At 38.2% G+C, this 23,696-nt stretch overlaps 1 protein-coding gene across 2 annotated transcripts in view; it reads right to left on the bottom strand.

The window, feature by feature from the left end:
- LOC124721616 (dynamin) overlaps nt 1–23,696 on the bottom strand; it is a gene marked incomplete in the record, with an annotated part of 99,947 nt that overhangs the window by 28,242 nt on the left and 48,009 nt on the right. Inside the window, 3 exon segments of one of the 2 annotated variants that reach the window (XM_047246675.1) lie at nt 3,078–3,256; nt 11,839–12,045; nt 21,211–21,219. In XM_047246675.1, the coding sequence (XP_047102631.1) occupies nt 3,078–3,256; nt 11,839–12,045; nt 21,211–21,219 (395 nt within the window). 2 annotated transcript variants of the gene reach the window in all.

The following is a 23,696-nucleotide window of genomic DNA, read 5'->3' as shown; positions in this document are numbered from 1 at the left end:
TTGATGAGACCCAGAAAATATTAGATACAGGCTCCCAGGTAGATGCTATTTTTCTTGACTTCCGGAAGGCGTTCGATACAGTTCCGCACTGTCGCCTGATAAATAAAGTAAGAGCCTACGGAATATCAGACCAGCTGTGCGGCTGGATTGAAGAGTTTTTAGCAAACAGAACACAGCATGTAGTTATCAATGGAGAGATGTCTACAGACGTTAAAGTAACCTCTGGCGTACCACAGGGGAGTGTTATGGGACCATTGCTTTTCACAATATATATAAATGACCTAGTAGATAGTGTCGGAAGTTCCATGCGGCTTTTCGCGGATGATGCTGTAGTATACAGAGAAGTTGCAGCATTAGAAAATTGTAGCGAAATGCAGGAAGATCTGCAGCGGATAGGTACTTGGTGCAGGGAGTGGCAACTGACCCTTAACATAGACAAATGTAATGTATTGTGAATACATAGAAAGAAGGATCCTTTATTGTATGATAATATGATAGCGGAACAAACACTGGTAGCAGTTACTTCTGTAAAATATCTGGGAGTATGCGTGCGGAACGATTTGAAGTGGAATGATCATATAAAATTAATTGTTGGTAAGGCGGGTACCAGGTTGAGATTCATTGGGAGAGTGCTTAGAAAATGTAGTGCATCAACAAAAGAGGTGGCTTACAAAACACTCATTCGACCTATACTTGAGTATTGCTCATCAGTGTGGGATCCGTACCAGATCGGTTTGACGGAGGAGATAGAGAAGATCCAAAGAAGAGCGGCGCGTTTCGTCACAAGGTTATTTGGTAACCGTGATAGCGTTACAGAGATGTTTAATGAACTCAAGTGGCAGACTCTGCAAGAGAGGCGCTCTGCATCGCGGTGTAGCTTGCTCGCCAGATTTCGAGAGGGTGCGTTTCTGGACGAGGTATCTAACATATTGCTTCCCCCCTACTTATACCTCCCGAGGAGATCACGAATGTAAAATTAGAGAGATTAGAGCGCGCACGGAGGCTTTCAGACAGTCGTTCTTCCCGCGAACCATACGCGACTGGAACAGGAAAGGGAGGTAATGACAGTGGCACGTAAAGTGCCCTCCGCCACACACCGTTGGCTGGCTTGCGGAGTATAAATGTAGATGTAGATGTAGATACAATTAGGAGCCCATTCTGTTTACTACTACTTAGAAAGATGATAATTCTATCAAGATATCTGTGTCAAAACCCTTAAGTGTCATTAAGATAATTCAGGGACTTTCAAGAAAAATGGCTGTGCGCTGCTGCAAATCCTTTAATCTATTCACACTTAATATAAGTTATTTGATACTTTGTTTCCTGGGTAACACTTGCACTCTATCATGTTGCTGTTGTGTCAGCTAGTTATTTTTGATACATGTTTTATGTCTACATACTGCTCCTGTGTGAAGGAGTGAAGTCATTATTAGTGCATTTTTCCAATGCTTTGGTCATTTCAGACATTTTCAAGATCTTTTTTGCAAAATTTTTGTGTGGCTGTTTTTAAAATTAAGGAGGTTTAACACTGGTTTTTACACAGATGTAAACAATCATTGGTTATGGAAAGTTATTTTCTGCCACTAACATTGTCTACCAAGTTTAACACTTATTATCAAGCAAAATTGTCAGTTGTTCTGATATTAGCTGCTAACTAAATCCAACACATTTTGCAATAAATCCTGAGAGGCAATAATTAATACATAACAGAATGTATACAGCAAAGATTTAGTCAACTGCTGCCTTCTGATTCGTGATGTTTTATTTGATAAAAGGGATATGTGACTGCCATTTTCTCTTTACATCATTAAAAATATTATTTATCATCTAAATGAAAATTTCATACTTCATTTATTAGCAGATGTGTAACAGCCTTATTCCGGTCTTGTTTTTCTTTGCTTCCCTTTTAAGTTACTCATATCAGTGTCATATTCAGGTCTACATGTTTTTTTTATTTTATTTTTTTTATTTTTATTTTCATGTTAATACTTCACTGTAAATTGTACAAATTTTATGTCTGTAACTATAGAATGACTTTGTAGGTAGATTCATTCTCTTTTCTTGCCAGTTTGTTAACAACAGAAGAGAATAAACTTGTCTCTATGCTTTTCCATTATACTGATAAATCTCTCTTCCATTTGGGTCACAATACCTATTTATTGCTAAATGAGGCCACTAACCCCAACTTTTCCTGGTGCATATTACTTCTGCTAAGGTTTGTGTATTATTGGCATCTTCCAGCACCTCATTTACTGAAGTGGATTCTTATGCATATTGTACCTTATGACACTATTTCTTCTTATCCAATGCATGTACATTTTCTTCTGTTTGTCAGTTTAACAGCCTAATATTGAATTCTATATTTTCCTCTAACTCTCCACTTTCATGCTTGTCGCTCATTCATGCACAGGGACTGGAACATGCACTTGAGGTTACATTTAATAAGAACCATCTCACTTATGAGGGATACTTCCAAAATGCTGAATTCTTCTCAGTTAATTTAGAGTAGCTCAACTCCCATTTTGAGTTATTCCTGTCACAGATATGGCAGTCTGGCCACTATTCATACTGAGCACACTTTATCAATAGTACAGGAATTAACGACTTCTAATCTTCTGTTTATTGTATTATTCTGTATTTATTGATTTATTTTTCCCCCTCTGATTGTTTATCTATTTTTCTTCTGTTAACAATTTCCTCAAATATTACTTGCTGTCACTACTATAGTAATACAATAGTTCCAATGCTAATCAATCTAAGCTGCACTAATCACTAATTACTTAGTTGACACACACACACACACACACACACACACACACACACACACACACACACACACAAAAAATAACTCTTACATTAACTATCCAGAAACCCGATGTATTATGAATGAAAAACATATCGCACACTAAAGCATGAAGGACTTTTTGTTATACATTGTAATCAATGTTTACCAAGGTTGCCCAACAACCTGCAAATAGGGGATGTTAAAACTCATAGAAATTATGACACTACACTAAAGTGTCACACATTTTTTCTCCATATTTTACAGTTCACATCAGAAAACATTCCTATGTTACCTTGGGTTTTCCAGGCCAGAAACAAGCCAGTCATTCTTCACAGGAGGGGGAACAGGCGTTGATACAGTTGCCATTGAAACATCTCCTATAATTCTAAGTGCTTCTTTACAGGCATGATACATTCTTAGCATCTCTTCCCGCTTAAGAGCCTCTTCAGGACTCTCTTCCATCATTTGTCCCTGCCAAAATAGGAAAGATTGAAAATATAATATACCATGATTAATGAGCTTAGATAAACACACACAATGTCAGGTCAATTAGTGTCAGCCTCACAATACTAAGTATTGAGGAAGATGAGGAGAAAGCTACCTCCATTTATTGGTTAATAGTTAATCAGACAAGCAAATAAGTGGTGTGTTCAAAAAGTAATGGGAATTTTATAATAGTGTGTATATAAGTGTGTTTTATGCAGTTTTTTAGTTGGTGCATTGGTTAACATATTTGACAAGTTGTACAATTCATTCTCAGACTTCCTGCTGGGTCAATTCAGGGTAAAACCTTGAGGTTTCGACAATTACCTTCATTGTCTTCATAAGAAGCAACTGACTGTCTAAACTGCTGCTTTGGCTCCTGTTCCCGATCGTTGGGTGCAAGTGCCACACAACCGTATAAGTGTGTCCTCCACACCACACTGGACAGTGATGTGCCAAACGCCAAACAACAACAACAACAACAACAACCACAGTAGCGGCAGTGAACAATGCTCCCATCTTGCCCATACTCTTTCATGCAACATGATAGGGCCACGTGCCCTAAGCACTGGGCTACTTGCAGCAACTGTAGGAAAAGAGGACATATAGCATCTGTCATTCCCAGTCCTCTCCTACATATATGGACATGGATGTTAATTGGGTGTCCCCAGCGCTTCTGAATAATAAACTGTCTATTGAATTGTAAGTTATGGACAAAGTGCTTTGACTACACGTGGACTTGGGTGCAGCTGTGACACTGCTCAACACACAAACTTATGCGGACTTGGGATCTCCAGTCTTGTTCACAATTACTCAATGTTTAATGAGTTACAACAACCAGCATATACCAATTTTGGGGCAATTTACAGGTTCCACAGGTTCCACTGTGTGTAGAAAAGATTGCTATATGGTATGGCAGGTGGCAGTTGATGCTAAATAACAAAAAGTGTGAGGTGATACACACAAGTTACAAAAGAAAGCCATTGGAATTCGATTACTCTATAAATAGTACAATTCTCAAGGCTGTCAATTCAGCTAAGTACCTGGGTGTTAAAATTACGAACAACTTCAGTTGGAAAGACCACATAGATAATATTGTGGGGAAGGCGAGCCAAAGGTTGCGTTTCATTGGCAGGACACTTAGAAGATGCAACAAGTTCACTAAAGAGACACCTTACACTACACTCGTTCGTCCTCTGTTAGAATATTGCTGCGCGGTGTGGGATCCTTACCAGTTGGGATTGACGGAGGACTTCGAAAGGGTGCAAAAAAGGGGCAGCTCGTTTTGTATTATCACGCAATAGGGGAGAGAGTGTGGCAGATATGATATGCGAGTTGGGATGCAAGTCATTAAAGCAAAGACGTTTTTCGTCACGGCGAGATCTATTTACAAAATTTCAGTCAGCAACTTTCTCTTCCGAATGCGAAAATATTTTGTTGAGCCCAACCTACATAGGTAGGAATGATCATCAAAATAAAATAAGAGAAATCAGAGCTCGAACAGAAAGGTTTAGGTGTTTGTTTTTTCCCGCGCACTGTTCGGGAGTGGAATGGTAGTGAGATAGTATGATTGTGGTTCGATGAACCCTCTGCCAAGCACTTAAATGTGAATTGCAGAGTAATCATGTAGATGTAGGTGTATAAATCTGTGGTTTGTTACTTGATTTTTCTGGTAGTGGATGGTGCTGGTGCCTACAATTTATTCGGTCTGGATGCTTCAATGCTTTTGGTTTTTCCAATGTGGATACAGTGCACCTTGTTTCCAACCAGGTCCTTCACCAGCAGATAGATTCACTGTGTTCCGAGTTTTAGTCTCTTTCCAGGTGGGTTAGGTTGTGCCACTAACTTTATGGCCCACAAGAACCTGAAACCAATGGTCCAGATGTACTTTTCCCATGCATGTACTATTCCAGTGGCCCTGCACGATCAGGTGAAATCAGAATTGGACAGGCTGATGTCGTTGGGGGGTCAACAACCTATTACGTTCAGTCAGTGGTCTATGTTCCTCTTGATTGTTAAAAAAAACCAAATGGTTAGCTTTGCCTCTGCAGCAACTTTATAGTTTTTCTCTAAAACTGATTTACCTGAAGCCCATTCACAGGTTCTGTTGCATTTACACTAATTATGCTCCTTGTTCCCAAACTTGCATCCTGTGGGGTTGTAGTGCAACTTTGTAATGTCACACCTTTTTCAGCCATCCATTATGTATTTGGGGTCAGAGGTTTCTTGGGATGGTGCAAGGCGTTTTACGTCGTCATGTCACCGTGTCACAGCTCTGTCTCACCCTTCCAATATCGAAGAACCCCTAGCATTTTTACGGAAAATTGCCTACTATCACAAATTCATTCCAGGTGTGGACATGTTGGCCCAACCTCTCCACGAAATGCTTTGCAGTGGACATCGCCCTGTGTGCACGTATTCACATTTTTGAAATCTAAATTGCATTCTGTTCCATGTTTGGCTACCTTCCATTCCAGCCATTGCATGGTCTTGGCTACAGACACCCTCAGTATGGCCTTGGGGCCATTTTTGTACATCGCTATGAACGTCCACTAGCTTAGCGGTCAAAAATGCTATACTCCACTCAGCAACACTACTCCCAAGTCGGAAGGAAGCACTTGCTATCATCTATGCCCTCAAGCACTTTCACATATTCTTGTACGGATTTTTCGAACTCATTATGGACCGCAAGCCTTTAGTTTTGTTGTTTAATCTTCTGCTTCATTGCCACACAAAGCACCACATAGAAAGCCCCCCCCCCCCCCCCAATGGGTCTTGTTTCTGTCTCGCTACAACTATAAAATAAATTAAAATTAATTGTTAGCCTACTATGCAGAAAGCCATTGCCAATGCACTGTCCCGGTGTTGATGGGGCTGGATCCTACTTTTGATCAGAACAATCTCTGTATTTACTTAGATGCTGAGGTGCAACATATAGTGGAAGGGAATCCTTGTATGGGCTCCTGGATTACAGCTACTGATGCTGCTGATATGGTTTTACACCAAGTTGTTCGCCTCGTTCAGTACAGTTGGCCGGACAGGCCTCCAGGCAGTGCTTCTGATCCTTTATGTAACTATTTCACACACTGTCACCATCTTTCAGTATTTGATGGTTGTGTTCTCTTAGCTATGGGTGGGCTATCACCTGAGGTTGTGATCCATGCCGTCCTACAGATGGATGAGCTTCAGCTCCTACATCTGGCACATTGGGGGAGATGGTCCCACACAAAATCACTGGCCCGTCAACACATGTTCTGACCCAGCAGCAATGAGGATGCTGTGCATCTCGTCATGGTCTGCCCTCAGTGAAAGTGCAACAGGCACCACTGCGGGCGACATTATCTCTGTGGCCGGCACTGTAGTATCCTTGGAAATGCGTCCACATTGACTTTGTGAGACCATTCCTAAATTCTTACTCATTGTTAGTTGTCTATGCTTCCCCTAAATTTTTTCAGTAGTTTTTCTCGCAATTCCCTCTGTCCTTCCACATCAACCGCAGCTATGGTTCAGACCCTCTCAAAATTTTTTTCTACTGAAGGATTGCCTTATAGGCTTGTGACGGATAACTGTCTATAGTTTATATCTCCGATTTTAGATCTGCACCCGTCAAGGCATTCACCAAATGACAGCTCCTCCTTTCCACCCCCGGAATGGCTAGCCCACACATTCAAGGATCAAATAAAGAAGTATGTTGCAAACTCTTCCATGGACTATACCTTGACACACTTCTAGAGCTCCTACAGGTTTACCCCAGTGGGGGATCAGAGTCCAGAAAAGATGCTCCATGGTCACCAGCAACGCACCCTGCTCATGCTGCCCCACAAATGTCCATCGGTGTGGCAATTACGCTCCTAGCTATGTGGTCTGCACCCTGGTTATCGGCCACTGACTGACTGGATTCTGTCCATGGTCCACAGCTGCCACAGCCACCACCTCTATATGGTGGGCACAAGCGAGGGGGCTGGTGATGCCCTATCACGATGAGCTGCTTCCTTCTGCCATGGTGAGGGCCATGGGACCATCACCGCCACTGCCACTGCCTTTGCATCGTCCCTCAGCACCCATTCCAGCCTCGTGGAGCATCCCTGTTGCAGAGGGGCAGTCTCTACCTACTTCTGGATTCCGCCATCTCCCGCCTTTCCTTCAGGGTCCAGCGCCCTGACACATAATGATGGACCTTAAGATGCTTCACTGCCACCTGTGCTTCTGGTGCCAGCTGGGCCATCACCGTTGGGTCCTTAACCACGAGGATCTCTGGCACACCCGCACAACTAGCTGGTGCCTCCTGCGTCAGCATAGTTCAACCACACTGACGACCTGGACAATGAGATGCTGCCAGCACCCTTATCGCCAGTCCTCTCTTACAGTAATTCAGAGGAGGGCAGGGGGTACGTCAGCCACCATGTGTGTCTGCTGACGCAATCGTTCCACCCCCACTCACCAGTTCTGACCCAGAATCTGTTTCCGCTGCTGCCACCTTCAAATGCGGCAGCCACCACAGAACCCATGGATGCGTCATCAGTTGCCACAATTCCCACATGGAGCACCCTTTTGCCAAGAGGGGAGGATACTACAACCCTGTACGCAACATCTGGATACACACCATGGCATCAGACCACCAGTGCAATGCATGCAGAATAGTCCGCAAACGGCAGCTGTGTGGGTCAGCCACAAGAGGCTGCCTGTGGTTGGTCACAAGACTAAATCTTCCCACTGGACGCATTCTGGATCATCAAGGCTGAAAAAGCTCTTGAAGTGTGGTCAAATTTGAAGGTTATGGTCACTGTGTTATACAATGTTAGTCGCATTGTGCACCACGACGTTGTACAAAGAATAAGTGTACTACTTACAAGCTAAAAACCATTTCTGTGAAACAATTGCGTGCGTGCGTGTGTGTGTGTGTGTGTGTGTGTGTGTGTGTGTGTGTGTGTGAGAGAGAGAGAGAGAGAGACAGAGAGAGAGAGAGAGAGAGAGAGAGAGAGAGAGAGAGAGAGAGAGAGAGAGAGATGGGGGGGGGGGGGGGAAAGTAGATTTCTGGCCAAACAATTCATCACTTTTGCACGATGATCATGCACCTGCTCAGTTGCTCATTAGTGAATTTATGACCAAAGATAATACTGTTCTCATGGCCCAGCCTCCATATTCACTGGATACAGTTCTATGACTTTCTTCTGTTCCCAAAAATGAAGAAACCCATAAACGGCCACCATTTACAAGAACAGACAAGATTACAAATATATCACTGAGGTAGTTTAAAGCTAATGTAAAGATCTGAGTTCCACAAGTATTTTGAGGATTGGAAAAAAAGCACTGGCATAAGTTTATAATATCTACTGGGGGTCAATTTTTAATGGGTTAATATAGATGTAGATGAATATAACAAATTCTTTCCAAAAACCAAAAATTCCTTTTTTTTTTTTTTTTTTTTTTTTTTTTTTGGAACAAAACTTGGATTTAGTGACAAGAGCAGGAGAATGGTGGTTGTTATTGCTCTCTGGCTAACTTTACAAAATGGAAGGAGAAGCTGAATGATATGGGAACAGCAACTAATGCGACTAGTACATGGAAAGAAGTGACCATGTGGAGTATGAATCTGAAGATTTTTGTGTCATGCCTTGGTCTTGTGTCATGTGTCAGACCATTGTCATTACTTCTGTGTACAGTAGATCTCACTGATAAGGATGATGCCATACCTCATGAGGCTAAACTATGTGGCTGCTACCAACGAAGTGTTGATTTAACTGTTCATCATTTGTACGAAAACAGATCATCAGCAGTATATAACCCAAAATTCACATGGCTAATGATTTAACAGCAGTGGGTACACGATCTACCTATTTTATATCTTCAGATGCCCTAGCTTGTAGCTGTGTATTCAGAATAAAAGTACACAACATTCACTTAATTGTTTCTAGATAGATGACTAGCCACTCTGGGGAGGGGGGGGGGGGGGGTGTAGGAGGGGGAGAGAGAGAGAGAGAGAGAGAGAGAGAGAGAGAGAGAGAGAGAGAGAGAGAGAGAGAGAGTGTGAGTGTTTACTCTCATTTGGCGTGATAAAAATTAACTGTCAGACAACAAGTAAATGTTGACAAAGAGCGAAAAAGCAATATGACCAAAACGTAATTAGTAATTAAGCAATCTCTCATCCCATCACCAATGAAAATAATATATGTTGTACGCAACACACACAGTACATATCACAAACATCGCACTGTTAGAAAAAGAGAGTAAAAGTAAAAATCATAAAGAAGAAACTTTCATTTCATTATCTTAGGTGGGGGTGGGGGGGAGAAACACAAAAGACAATTTTCAACTTTGTCCATGAGGTTATTAGCATGTCATGGAACTCTTCACCCAAGTTCTGGTCTCAGAAGTTCTAATTGTGTGTAATATACGTAATTAAGAAACTAAGTATAGTATGGGTGTTCCTTAACCTTGAAAAATGCTTGTTTAACACTGGAGCCTACACCTGCTACCAATGTTTTAGGAGACATTACCATTTATATTATTAAGACACTATGTCATAAATACTTAATTATCATTCATGTTATTTGTAAAACATCCTGCAAAAACAAAACAGTTTTCCACTGACCTACAAACAAAATACACGAATTAACCAAAAGAGTTTCTTCTAGGTTGGATATTGTGCCTTCACTGATGTTACAAATGCCTTTTAATCAGCAAGACCTGCCAACTGAGCTTCTCATCCTGAGTTCCTAGAACCAGAGGTTCACAAAATATCCCATTTACAACTGTGCACTATTTGTCAAGTCATTTTGTCATGTGATGCTTTGCACTTCCTTTTCTTTCCTTGTCACTTGTCTCTGCTTTGGCATTTTGAGAATGTGTGCATTTCATGGCATTCTACACAGTAGTATTTCCTTCTATAAGGGCATGCTGAAGAAATTCCTCCAAATTTTTTTTATGGGAAAACTCTTAACACTTTTTAAATAGAACAAATGGTATTAACATTCTACATCTTTATTCTTCATGTCTATATATTTATTTATCAACATAAGCACCTTGGCAACAAACACATTTCTTCCAACGAGAGACCAGACTGTCGATACAATCACGGTAGAATATTTGACTTTGTTGACGGAGCCCCAACCTCCTCTCTGGTTGCACTGCTTCACTGCTTACAAAGTGAAATCTTCAAAAGTATTCAATATGTTTTGGAAATGGATGACAATCAGATGGAGCCAAGTCAGGACTGTATGGAGGGTGATTGATAACAGTGATCGCAGTGCACTGGACTGTTGCAGTGCTCATTTGTGGTCTAGCACTGTCGTTCTGAATGAGAGGGTATTCCATGTTTAACTTGATTACAGCATTGTTTCTCACACACCAATGTAGTTACATTAATGCACGCCATGTTACACTCCACAATTCAGAGTCCTCCAGTGACAGAGGGCTACAAATACATAGACACAAAGAATAAAGATGAAGAATGTTAATAACATTTGTTTTACTTAAAAAGCATTAGGAGTTTTCAAATAAAAAATTCATAGGCATTACTTTTCAGCACCCCCCCCCCCTTCATAGTTCAGAAAGTGGATTAATAGTTTAGTGTGAACTAATTTTTGTTTTCTTTCTTTTCAAACATCTCTCAACACATTATGTTTACACTAATTTATTCATCCTCACTATGTTCATCACTACTTTTACATAAATAATTCTATTTCATCAAAATCACAGCAGAGTAAAAAATTATCACTATCATCAACAAACTTATCCTCTCTATCTTTTATAAACCCTGTCCACTCACTTGTGGTCCCACATTAGAATATCGTGAGGAGTATTCATTGAAGATTAAACAAGTTGTACTAAATAAAACAGTGCAATCCAGTACTCGATGTAGTATATGGATCACTCCATGTTAGTTCAACCATAAAGTCATTTTCTCACCCATCTTCTCAGATTCTGACGAAATCTGGCCAATTTGCTCTTCTTTAAGAAGAAAAATAACTGATGATACGAGACATGAATAAGAAACTAGCCTAAAATTTGCAATATAGAAAAAAAATACAGCAAAGGAACAAAAAGACCCACTTATTTTGTTTCCCTATGTGATATCCTATGCTTTGAAGATTATTTTGGGAAGAAAATTTTGAAGATTATCCCCTTCTTTTATACAATACTCAAGGTAATGAACCATTTTTCAAAATACTTTGTAGTAAACAATTACAAAAATTTCACACATATTGGATGATTAAAGAAGAAACTGTAATTTATTTTCAAAATGTTAACAAGAATTATTTCACATTATCACAGTGTTAAAAAATTTTAAAGTTTAAAAAGTTTGAAATGCTAGAAAGTGGAAAGCACAGACAGAGATGAAATGCTAAAATATGGTATGGTTGCTTATTTCCATATGCAGAACAAATCAGTCACGTTTCATCCCAACCTGGGATAGTGGGCAAGATGGCTTGCTTGACTTCGCATGGATTTCCCCACATCTTACTTCATTTTAACCATTTTCTGACTTATACTCTTTTTTCCATAACAGCCTAAAATCACATATATAAATATAGTGTGTCACTGCAGAATTAGAAAAGAAGCTGAATTACCTGATCTCCAGAGGCATACAAGTGTGCCAACAGCTCACCATTGATAAAGTCCTTTGTATTGTTGATTATCATTAGCATGATTGCTTTCGGGACAAGATCCCTAGTTGTCTTTGTAACTATTTTCATGTAAGAATCGACCAAATTCCTGATTGTTTCAACTTGGCGCTCCAGCTGTGGATCCATCGAAGAACTTCCTTCCCCAGCGCCCTGTTGGTTAAAAATACATTATTTTTCTATTCAGAGGCCAGAGAAACACACTAACACACCATTTTTACATTATATTAGAACAGACTCCATTTTCATTGAGATCTGTTAATTTCAAACTCTACAATCTACAACTACTAAAAAAATTTCAAAGTGTTGTGCACAATCCCTAGCACTACCTGAAAGACAAATTACTTCATGCAAATTAACATGTGCAGACCACACCCTACAACTAAATACTCTAACCATTACTTCTGCTGTGATCCATTATTACAAAGGTTATCAAATTCATTCCTTCAAACTACAATAAATGGAGTAAAGTGCTTACATAAAACTTTATATAGAACTCCATTATTTGACTAAGAGAGAGAAAGAGACACACAAAAATTAATGTGTTTCATGCTTTTGGAACATAAAGCTGTTGCTCCAGAAATTAATGAGCATGAACAATGTAGTAAGTGTTGGTGCATGTTATTTAAGGATGAGTATGTCAGTCAGCACACAAGCAAACAACATACAAAACTGAGTAGTTACTAATGTTCCATAGTTTTGGAGGCAATATAACATACAGAACAGTTGCCACGAGTAAGAGCAAACAAGTTAGAGAGAGAGAGAGAGAGAGAGAGAGAGAGAGAGAGAGAGAGAGAGAGAGAGAGAGATGGGGGGGGGGTAATACAAGGAAAAGAAAGTAATGAGAGAATGGAACATTAAGTATGTTACTTTTTTTTGAGAAGGGAGAAGAAAAATCCTCACAATAACTAATGGCACAAAAAATTTCCTTAACACAAATCCCACTACCTATCCTGAATATGTATCGTATTTCATAGCTGTGCATGAATACATTATGCTCAACAGAGAACGCAGAATTTCTATATGACTCTGCATTTGTTATTCACAAAATGAATGTAGATAGGTTTTGCACACAGTGCTGCAAGTTAAAAAGTGGATCCTGAATACTATTACCACAATCACAGTCAACAAATTATGAAAATTTAACAAAAAATATACTCATCCAACCATCATGACATACACAACACAGTACTAATCAACATTAATTTTTAATTTTGGATGTAGATACTGAAAAAAAGACATTATCTTTAAATGTTTAAACACCAAATCTGCTATTTATTTTTCACTAAGTAGTTTCAATGATAAAGGGCACACTTATGATACGGTTCATATTGTGATTACTTATGTATTTTGTATGCAGGAATATTAGGGTAGATAGTTCTATTTATGTCATGACACTTAAGGTACCTCAGATCGGTGTTAAAGGGTATCATAACTTAATCTATGTGCATAATATATATTTTTCTTAATTATGGTACATTCATTATCCAGCATGATGTGATCCTCGTAACAATAATTTACATGTAATAGAGAATTTCTTCCTACTGGATTATACTGTGAGTCACTGTGGTTTATTTATCACAGGTGTTATCATAATTTTGACATACTGATGCAAATAATTTCATTACAAGCTCTTATACACTGAAGAGCCAAAGACACTGGTACATCTGCCTAATATCGTGTAACACCCCCGCAAGCACGCAGAAATGTTGCAACATAACATGGCATGGACTCCATGAATCATACAGGGCTGCCCACGAATCCGTAGGAGTATGAGGGGGTGGATATTTTTCTGAACAGCACGTTTAAAGGCAACAGAAGTGTTTAAACTCAGAAGAGTGTTCCTGGAGCCACTCTGTAGCAATTCTGGATGTGTGGGGTGTCGCAATGTCCTGCTGGGATTGTCCAATTCCATCGGAATGCACAACGGACATGAATGGATGCAGGTGACCAGACAGGATGCTCACAGATGTTTCACCTGCCAGAGTCTTATCTAGACGTATCAGGGGTCCTATATCACTCCAACTTCACACACACCACACCATTACAGAGCTTCCACCAGCTTGAACAGTCCCCTGCTGAAATGCAGGGTCCATGGATTCGTAATGATGTCTCCATACCCGTACATGTCTACCCACTTGATACAATTTGAAACGAGACTTGTCCGGCAAGGCAACATGTTTCCAGTCATCAACCGTCCAATGTTGGTGTTGAAGGGCCCAGGCAAGGTGTAAAGCTTTGTGTCCTGTAGCTGGTTGGTTGATTTGGAAGAGGAGACCAAACAGCGAGGTCATCAGTCCCATCGGATTGGGGAAGGGCAGGGAACGAAGTCGGCCGTGCCCTTTTCAAAGGAACCATCCCAGCAGCTGCCTGAAGCGATTTAGGGGAATCACAGAAAACCTAAATCAAAATGGCCAAACACAGGTTTGAATCATCATCTTCCAGTGTGCTAACCAGTGCGCCACATTGCTCGGTGCGTGTCATGCAGTCATCAAGGGTACACGAGTGGGCATTTGGCTACGAAAGCCCATATTGATGATGTTTTGCCGAATGGTTCGAATGCTGACACTCGTTGATGACCCTGCATTTAAATCTGAAGCAATTTGTGGAAGGGTTGCACTAGTGTCACATTGAACAATTCTCTTCAATCATCATTGGTCCTGTTCTTGCAGGATCTTTTTCTGGTTGCAGTGATGTCGGAGATTTGATGTTTTACTGGATTCTTTATATTCACGGTATGCTCATGAAATGGTCATATGGGAAAATGCCCACTTCATCACCACCTCGGAGATGCTGTGTCCCTTGTGTCGCTTGGGCACCGACTGTAACACCACTTGAATCTTGATACCCTGCCATTGTAACAGCAGTCAGTATTCTAACAACTGTGCCACACACTTGTTGTCTTATATAAGCATTGCCAACCGCAGCACCATATTCTGCCTGTTTTCACACCTCTGTATTTGAATATGCCAGCCTATACCAGTTTCTTTGGTATTTCAGTGTATAATCTCTATTATCAAATAAGAGACTACAAACTAGACACTGAAAATTATAACAGTATAAAACACTATCTTATGTTTCCTTGGAGCAGTGCTGAAAAGGAAATCAAAATTTGTTTCATAGCTGTGATGTGATGGTGCGTCACACTGAATATACTCAGCAATATTAATATAATCGTGAAGTAAACTGAATATACCGGAGATTATATATGACTCATACAAAATTCTTTCATCACAATCGGTGAAAATTGTGATCACACCTTCGATAAATTTTGTCACTGTGAAATACAGTATAAACCAATAACAAATTCTCTGTTGTATATGGAATACTGTTGTCACATGGATCAACCATGCTGTATAATGAAGGTACCAGAATTAATATATATTAACATAATACAATAAGGTGTGTGACATCCTCTAATACAGGACCTTAAGTGTCATCACATAAATAGAACTATCCACACCAAATACACCCTTTAGACAAGATAACTACTTAAGATTATTAGCCACAATCTACATATCCACTTGCAAGAAGTTTTGTTCTCTGTAATAGGGGGCTTGAGAAAATGGCCAAAGCAAAAAACTATTCAATCAGAAAATAAACAGCAGCTTTGGTGTTAAACAATTAAAAATTTAAATAATTTCTTTTCTTCAAGATAAAATTAGTTCCACATACTGTCCTAGTGCTTGTGATATAAGTAAACTATTTAAAAAAGCAATATTATGGTCACTAAACTCAATTCTAGCAGCACACCACCTTCTTTCAATCAGCCTATAACAACTTATTTGATAGTTCATTTCTGTAAATTAATTTTATTTACACAGCCCCAGCACACAACAACAATACCCACTTGTTGCTAGAAATCTTGATTATTCAAGTTTTGTTACTATTGTTAAAAAAGATCCCTGAAATGAATGTTGTGCCCGACTGATTTGAGGTTATTTTAACAACTGTGCATATAAAATTAAATATTAAACATTTTGTTTTTAATGTGAACCTAAGCAAACAGTTACCCAACATCATGATCAGGAGAGTGATCTCTTACTATGAAAAATATATTTTTCTGGTTGTTGAAGTTTCATTTAGCCAAGATCACGTGAATTCGTATGCGGAGGATTCGTTTTGGCAAACTTTAATTGCCATCTTCAAATCTAAAATTTGTTTTTACATTCAGAAGAACATTTTTCAAAATATGTGCATTACATACCCTTAACACACATCAATTTAGTGCCATTGTATGTAGCGCACTGTACGCAAAATGTTACTTGCTCTGTCCCTGTCGGCAACTGACAGCACACTGCCCAGCAATAGTCAACTGGACTGTATTACAGTACTACCAGATGGCAGTATAGTCCTATTTAATAATTTGGAAAACCTAATACATACACGTTTTCTACAATACATACACTGAGGACAGTGCTCTACACTTGTAAAATCTTTTTTTATAATATTTAAAACAATTTGAAAACCGTTTCTTATTAAGAGACACAAAATGGCCTTGTCCGCTCGCTGCAAAAAGGTGCACCATTTAAAAGCAGGCAATCAAAATTATCAGCATCTTTTGAAACATCATAACATAATTTCAAAGTTTGCGTGATGAAAACCACAAGTGGTTACATTTTACACACAACCAATTCTGCAGTTATGGTTAACTTGAAAAACTTAATATATGCATATATCACACAGTTCATTGTCCAGTTGTTTATCAAGCATCTGGCAATATTAAATCAGAATGGGTTTCAGATCATAGGCATTCTTGGAGGTCAACTACACTAATGGTGAGAACACTGCTATGTGCATAGTGTGAATGATGATTTTTCAAATGATACAACATGTCATATAGTATGTCCCTAGGATACATTTACCAAAGCTCAAGATGAGCTATCTTTAAACATGACCCTAGGTTCCACCAACACTGTCCCCCCTCTCTCGGGCCAGTTTCTACTCCCTTCTTCCCACAATACTTTTCACCACTGATTACAGTGTTTAACAAAATATAGATGGTTTTACCTGTTGCAAAGTACATAGATATTGTATTGTGAGAAACTGTACATCTTCCACTTATAAATAGACTGTCATACTGACTGTAACAGCATGTTACTGATTATGTTAACTGGTACAGATGTACTTTGTATCACTCTGTAATATTTGGGTTTTATGAATATATCAAACTCATCAATACGGATGAACCCTGCCTGTAATTAACTGTCATATTGTTAATGTAAGAACAAACATTATAGAGGTTGCAAAATGTAAATAAATGGTCTGTTAAGAACATAAACAAAATGTCTCCTTAAAAGCCAATTCCTCTCACATGTGTAGTCCATTGCACTTGTGGTCTTCATCATGCAATCTTGAGAAATTATCTTATGTTTTCAAAAAGGTGTCAGTAACTTGGATTGTCTGCTTTTAAATGGTGCACCAATTTGCAGTGACCCGACATGGCTATTTCTTGTCTGTTAATAAGAAAATGTTATCACATTGTTTTAAATATTATAAAAAATATCTTGGAAGTGTTGAGTACTGCATCATTGTACAAATTATACAAACATAGAAAAGATGTATGCATTTGGTTTTCCAAATTATTAAGTAGGAGCTTGTTCCCATCTGGTGGTACTCCATAACTCAATACTATTGCTAGGCAGTGAGCCATCAGCTGTTAGCATGACCAGAGCAAATAACATTTTGAACACAAGATATATTTTTATGAATGTGCATCACAGGTATAGTTTTATTGTTTGAAGTACGACACAACAATAATGTTGTCTGCTCCAGCTAGGTATATACACCTCGGATACATTTTATCATACTTTTGATGTTGGATGTTCCATAATCATTTTTATTTATATTACAGTGAAGTAACTGTTTTCAGGATTAGAAGACAGTGCACCACATACAGTAGCACTACATTGATGTATGTTAAGAGTATGTGATACCCATACTTTGAAAAAATTTTGTTCTAAATGTACGTTAACTATTAGACTGTAAAAACTGTTGAAACTACTATTGCAAATAAAATTTTATAAAACTAGTCATCCACAAATGTAATTCATGTGATATGGGCTAAATAAAATTTCTACAACCAGAAGATTATATTCTTTCATTTCACATTTACACTGACAGCTGCATGAAGCCACCCACGAGGGACCTTTCTCAGAGCTGATTCCAAATACATATGACACACTGAAAGTATCTTAAGAAACACTGGACAAAGACATAGGCTGACTTTATGGAGAAATGGTCAATAAAATTAAACTACAAACCAATACGCATTCAAGGAAAAATTTCTACATTTAGAAACTCAATATGAGAGTGAAGACTTTTGAAACTATTATTCAGCAGTAGCTTCATAAACACGAAATGATGGAAAAACTCATAGCAAGTGGAGTGGTGGTACACATTATAAATTGCATTTATCACCATCGGAAGGTGTCTGGAAGTAGAATATTTGGTGATATGCTGCATGTATTTTACATTAAAAAATCAGAGACAGTAGTAACTACAAAGAGCATTACAAATTTAATCAAGACAGACCCTGGGAATATTAACTTTTCAGATTATGCAAGAAGTAGGTCTCCATCAGTAACAGTGTTATATAAATGATGTTTTTATCAGCTAATACAAGCTTCCTAACTGATATAACATTGCAACTAAAAAGCTGAGGCAGCATTTCTAAAATAACCACAAACATTTAACAGTAAATATATGGCAATGTTTTCAGTATTTATCTCGTAAGCCTCCAGATAAATGATGATGTGGACTTAGAAGACACTTAAAAACCTTAGAGGACTAAGGAATGAAACTTAGGGCATAAAAATTGTGTGTATAAACCGCAAGTCCTTTATATTTAACTCATTACAGAATATGTTTGTTTATACACTCCAGATGGTACCATTCTTCACCACATATTCATTGTAACTAGTAATTTTTTTTTCCACTTCTGTCTTGTACCATAACTATTACAGTAAATACTACAGCACTAGAAGTTTTGACTTCACACAAATTATGTATTCCGAATGCAAGAAACTTCTTCTAAGTCACATTACACAACACATCCGATCAACTGTCTGTGGTTATTTGAAATTTTAATCCTGAAATAATTCTCAGCAAGTGTGCACGCAAGCTGGAGAAACATTTTGATGTCATTATACTTGAAACTATTTCCTTCAATTCGTCGTGTGCCTAATCCTTAAAGGTCTGTAAAAGCCAAAATCAAATGGGTTACTCATTTTTCTCCTGGTTTATTGCAAGTATTCTCTGTACGGCCAATAATTTTAAGTGCAAAATACTTTCTGACCAAACCAACATTGTAGCTGCACACATTCCGTAACTAATAAAACTGTATACACAAAATCTCAAAGAATTAGCTATGTTTACTGCCAATTATCTATGCACACAAAAGTATTTATTGAGTACTCTCAGCTCCCTGACAAAGGATCTAGTATGGAAGTAATGACTTGCTCCAAAATCACTATATGTATGAATGCAGTATTATTTTGTGCAAATCAAATCTTTTTTTCCATATAAGTTGTTTCCTTTGTTAAACTATAATGAACTTTTACATCAGCATTTATTTGAATCCACATGGGCATCAATGCTGTGTGTGCCATTCGAATTCAAAAACTATTTGTGTTACATGGGAATAAATTTTTTTACCACACACCACTCAAATTTGTTTCACATAAACACAATAACCAGAATAACTATGAGTACACACTGAAATACATGTCATATGACTGTACTTTAGACAGCTCTGACCTTCAGAAAATACTATACTCTAAATTATGAGGGAAATAATGGAATTAATATCTGATAAAACATGACTAAATTTTTCCAACTCTCCAGCTGAGCTGAAATCATGAAATGAAAATCCTGCAGACTACCACTTCATCAAAAGCTCTGCCAACACCAAACAATATTAGTTTTTCTTTACTAACTATATGAAAGAATTCAGTGCATCCTTGTTAACATAAATTTAGTTCAGACACATTCTAGTTTGATTAACTTTTTGTTCATCTTAATATAACTTATTCATATCACTTTGACATTATAATTTCAACCGAACTTCAACAGTCTATTCACATATTTAAAGTGGCATTTGTACACCACTTACAAATATTTTAACTGTTGACTGAAAAACTGTTGAGAACTACACCTTTCACCACATTATCATCAAAAAAATTTTTCAAATGAATATCTTCAATGTTAGGTGTAGAAGACACTGTGCAGTGATCTGGACAACAGAATGGATGCAGTAGGTTTTCAAATGCACTCTACATCCTTGGAAACCACAAAAAATGTAACCTGTTACAATGTTGTGCAATAAGTGAACACTATGGCAGCACTTGACTCAATTTTCCTTTGATGATGTCTCAAAATACTGCATAGAAGTGAAATGAAAAGAACAATGTTTATGACTGAATTCCTTTCCAACTCAAAACACTTGCCACAGTCAGATTAGGGACATAGGGCTTTCATAGGTGCTTTGTCTGGTTTTCACCACATATTTAGTTTCCATCTGAAAGAAGAAAATTATAAACTTCTTGCTTATCTCTGCAACAGAGCGTTAAAAAAAATGCAGCAATATCGCGTATCAGATTGCTCATTTTCAGTTGCAGTGAGAAGTTGTGACACTCCCCTTTTTCATAAAAACAACTGACTCTTATGAAGAGAGATGATTGTGTGGTGTTAATACTGATACATCTCAATCAATCTTTGACTTCAGTTTAAGAAAATCTCTTCAGTGAGTGATTATTATGAAGTGGTAGATCATTTTTTGTATAGTAAGACACTATCTGCAAGAACCTATTTAGGGAGGGAGAGGGGGAGAGGGGGGTGGGAGGGGGGGGGAGAGAGAGGGAGAGAGAGAGAGAGAGAGAGAGAGAGAGAGAGAGAGAGAGAGAGGGAGGGGGGGGGGCTAATACTCTGCACACCCATTTATCACACATTTAACATTAGAACCAACCAAAATCTTCTTGTACAGAATTATATTATTTGTCACAGAGTGAATCTGTGTTTTAACAATGGTCTCGTCTTTCGACTGTCTTACTCATGCCTCTGCTACAATTTTCCATAAAATGTACCCAGATCAAAGCCATGCAGCAACCTAACTGCCCCATAAAAGGACTAATTTGGTACAACAGGTTTTTTAAAGGCAGGGTGCACAAACTCCAGTTCTCTATTGCTAAAGATATCTTGACTTTTAAACCCATCTAAACAGAGTTATAGATCATATCTAAGTGCACTGACATTAATTGCATGCTGTTTTACATCACATGAACTGCCATAAGATAGGAGCAAGCTAACATATGTACAAACCTCATAGCCCTCCAACAAGATTGAAAGACGAAAGAAAAAAAAATAAAAATCATGTTTTAACGTTTCAGAGTAAATTATACTTACTTACTGACTAGACTACATTTTCTGTACACGGATATTTTCCCCTTCTAAAATACAAGTGGCCTGACTTGAAAAGAAAACTATCGGCATCTGCTGAAAGTACAGCAAACCTGAATTTTGATGCTTTCTGCTATGAAAAATGAAGGTAGCAAATAAATGAACAATATAAGAATACAGAAACTCTGATAATGCCAAATCAGGGTGGGGAATATCAAATAAAGCCTAATTTGACAAATAACCACAGGTCAGAGCTGCACCACTGTGGAGCTATGGCTATAAAACAGTTGCCATTCAATGACAAAAGGAGCAGAAGTTTTTCCACTTAGTGGAGGTGAGGTGTTTCTAGCAGTGTGGTTTTGTCCTACTAAATGGGTGACGTACACAAACAGTATGTTATCCAACAATTACTTTGCTTATGAAGCAAAATGACACATTGTTCTTGATACAAGAAGGTATGCTGAACATTTCTCAAGCAGGAGACCAGTAGTCACCACCTTTAGGGTGATGGGTCAGCATTTTAGAGAAATGGTCATATTTGCACCCAGACAGGACACTGCATAGTGGCATATAATAGTGGGACTACAGAATTAGAGAAAGGATTATTCCCACATTTTGAAATACCTTCAACCAGCAGCACGGCCAAAGCTCATCACGTCTGTCGCTCAACTCCATGTTTTTGGAATTACTTGCATTCTTGCCATGTACAAAAGGTCCATGTGTTGAAGGAAGATTACCCAAGATGTGCATATTTTTATTCCTTCATGTTTACACACCGCCACCATTACAACAATGTCAATTTTCCCTACTTCATCTTATTTACGGCAATGGCTATTTCTCTAAGCAAGGAGAAGTTAACTCTTTAACTGTTGTGGATGTGTTAACTTTTCCTGCTTTGCCACTTCCATGGTGCTGAGAATGTGTTAAATATGGCCCCTGGCATTCAGATGCATCACTGCTGCGGCAAGTTACTTCTGAATCTCAGTGAATAAAAAACTTTCGAATACTTGTCATACAACATATCACCTGCAATACACCTCATTTCAATACCTTTAATCATTTACGAAGTATGATGACTGTTATGACCACATGATTAATGCACAGAGACTGAAATGGTAGCATTGCACGCTACCGTCCATCAGGTATAACAATCAATAACTTGAGAAGAAACCGAGATATTGTTCTGTTCTAAATTTTAAATAAAATTTTAATATCTTATTTACATTTTGTGTACTGCAATGTAAGAGCTAAGATCAGCCTTACACAAAGTTTAAGCAATGCACTTTTACTTCCGCAAAGTTTTTAAAATTCCGGAAATTTTTTACTTTATTTGATGCAGCATAGTAACTGCGACAAATAACAAAAAGAAATTCAGTCCTTCATCGAGCGACGATATGAGACTGTAAGGTGTACAAAAATCAATTTTTTTCACCTAACCGTTTTCTTAAAATTGAATGATAAGTATTTCAAAGCAATTGCAATGCTGTCTCTCAGCACAGGTGGAGCATCTGGCAAGCAGTACAGCCACAAAAAAGTCGCACTCAGCACACAATGCAGCATTGAAAGGGTTAATATCGTGACTGTAATGGGTGTGTATGTTACAATCCTTACAGCATTGCAAAGCACAGTCATCAAGCAAGATTTTTGGTAAATGTCTGGAATGGAACTGTACAAGACAACTTGATCCACCCCTTTTGATCCATCTCATTGATTAAATAGACAGAATTATTTACGATTTTTGCAAGTGGAATTGCACACTGCTGCTGGAAGACTGTTTCCCAAATATATGCTGAACGATGCTGTATCAACACGTTAATGCTCCACTACATTGTACTTTGGTACTCCAGCAACAGTTAACTGATTTGGGACAGTGGTTCCTGGGAGTGGCTTCCAGATCGCCAGATTTAAAATATGCTGCATGTTTGTGGTGGCCTTATAAAGAATCACATTTACTGAACATCAGTTAACACCTGTGAACATACAGTCACATGAATTTTTGAGCACTCGACAATAATTTCTTCTATAACGTCCACTTTATACCAATACTGGAGCCTGAAATTTCAAATACTGAAAAATCAAGAGTAATTTCTGTTTTCTTTTTTTACCAAGGTCTTAATTTACAATTACTGATCTATTCATTAAAGTTCATTCGAGTTCCCTGTACATTAACAAAAATTAAAAAGTAACCTTCAGATTTTATTTCCACTACCTTACTGAGACACTGTTTGTCATGTATATTACTGTGTTAATAATTTAATGATATTATGATAGTTCTAATAAAGTTGATTTAATAACCAAAGTTCATCTTACCAAACAAGGTGTTTATAGGAATTCAGTTTGTCTTTTGACTGTCCAGCTTAAAGCCTGAGCTAATTTAACCAGTAACTGCAATTTTTGGCACAAGAAGT

Source organism: Schistocerca piceifrons, chromosome X, assembly GCF_021461385.2.
Source record: "Schistocerca piceifrons isolate TAMUIC-IGC-003096 chromosome X, iqSchPice1.1, whole genome shotgun sequence".
Taxonomy (NCBI): domain Eukaryota; kingdom Metazoa; phylum Arthropoda; class Insecta; order Orthoptera; family Acrididae; genus Schistocerca; species Schistocerca piceifrons.
Note: the sequence above shows the minus strand (reverse complement) of the source record. Positions and strands in the feature narration are given on the sequence as shown.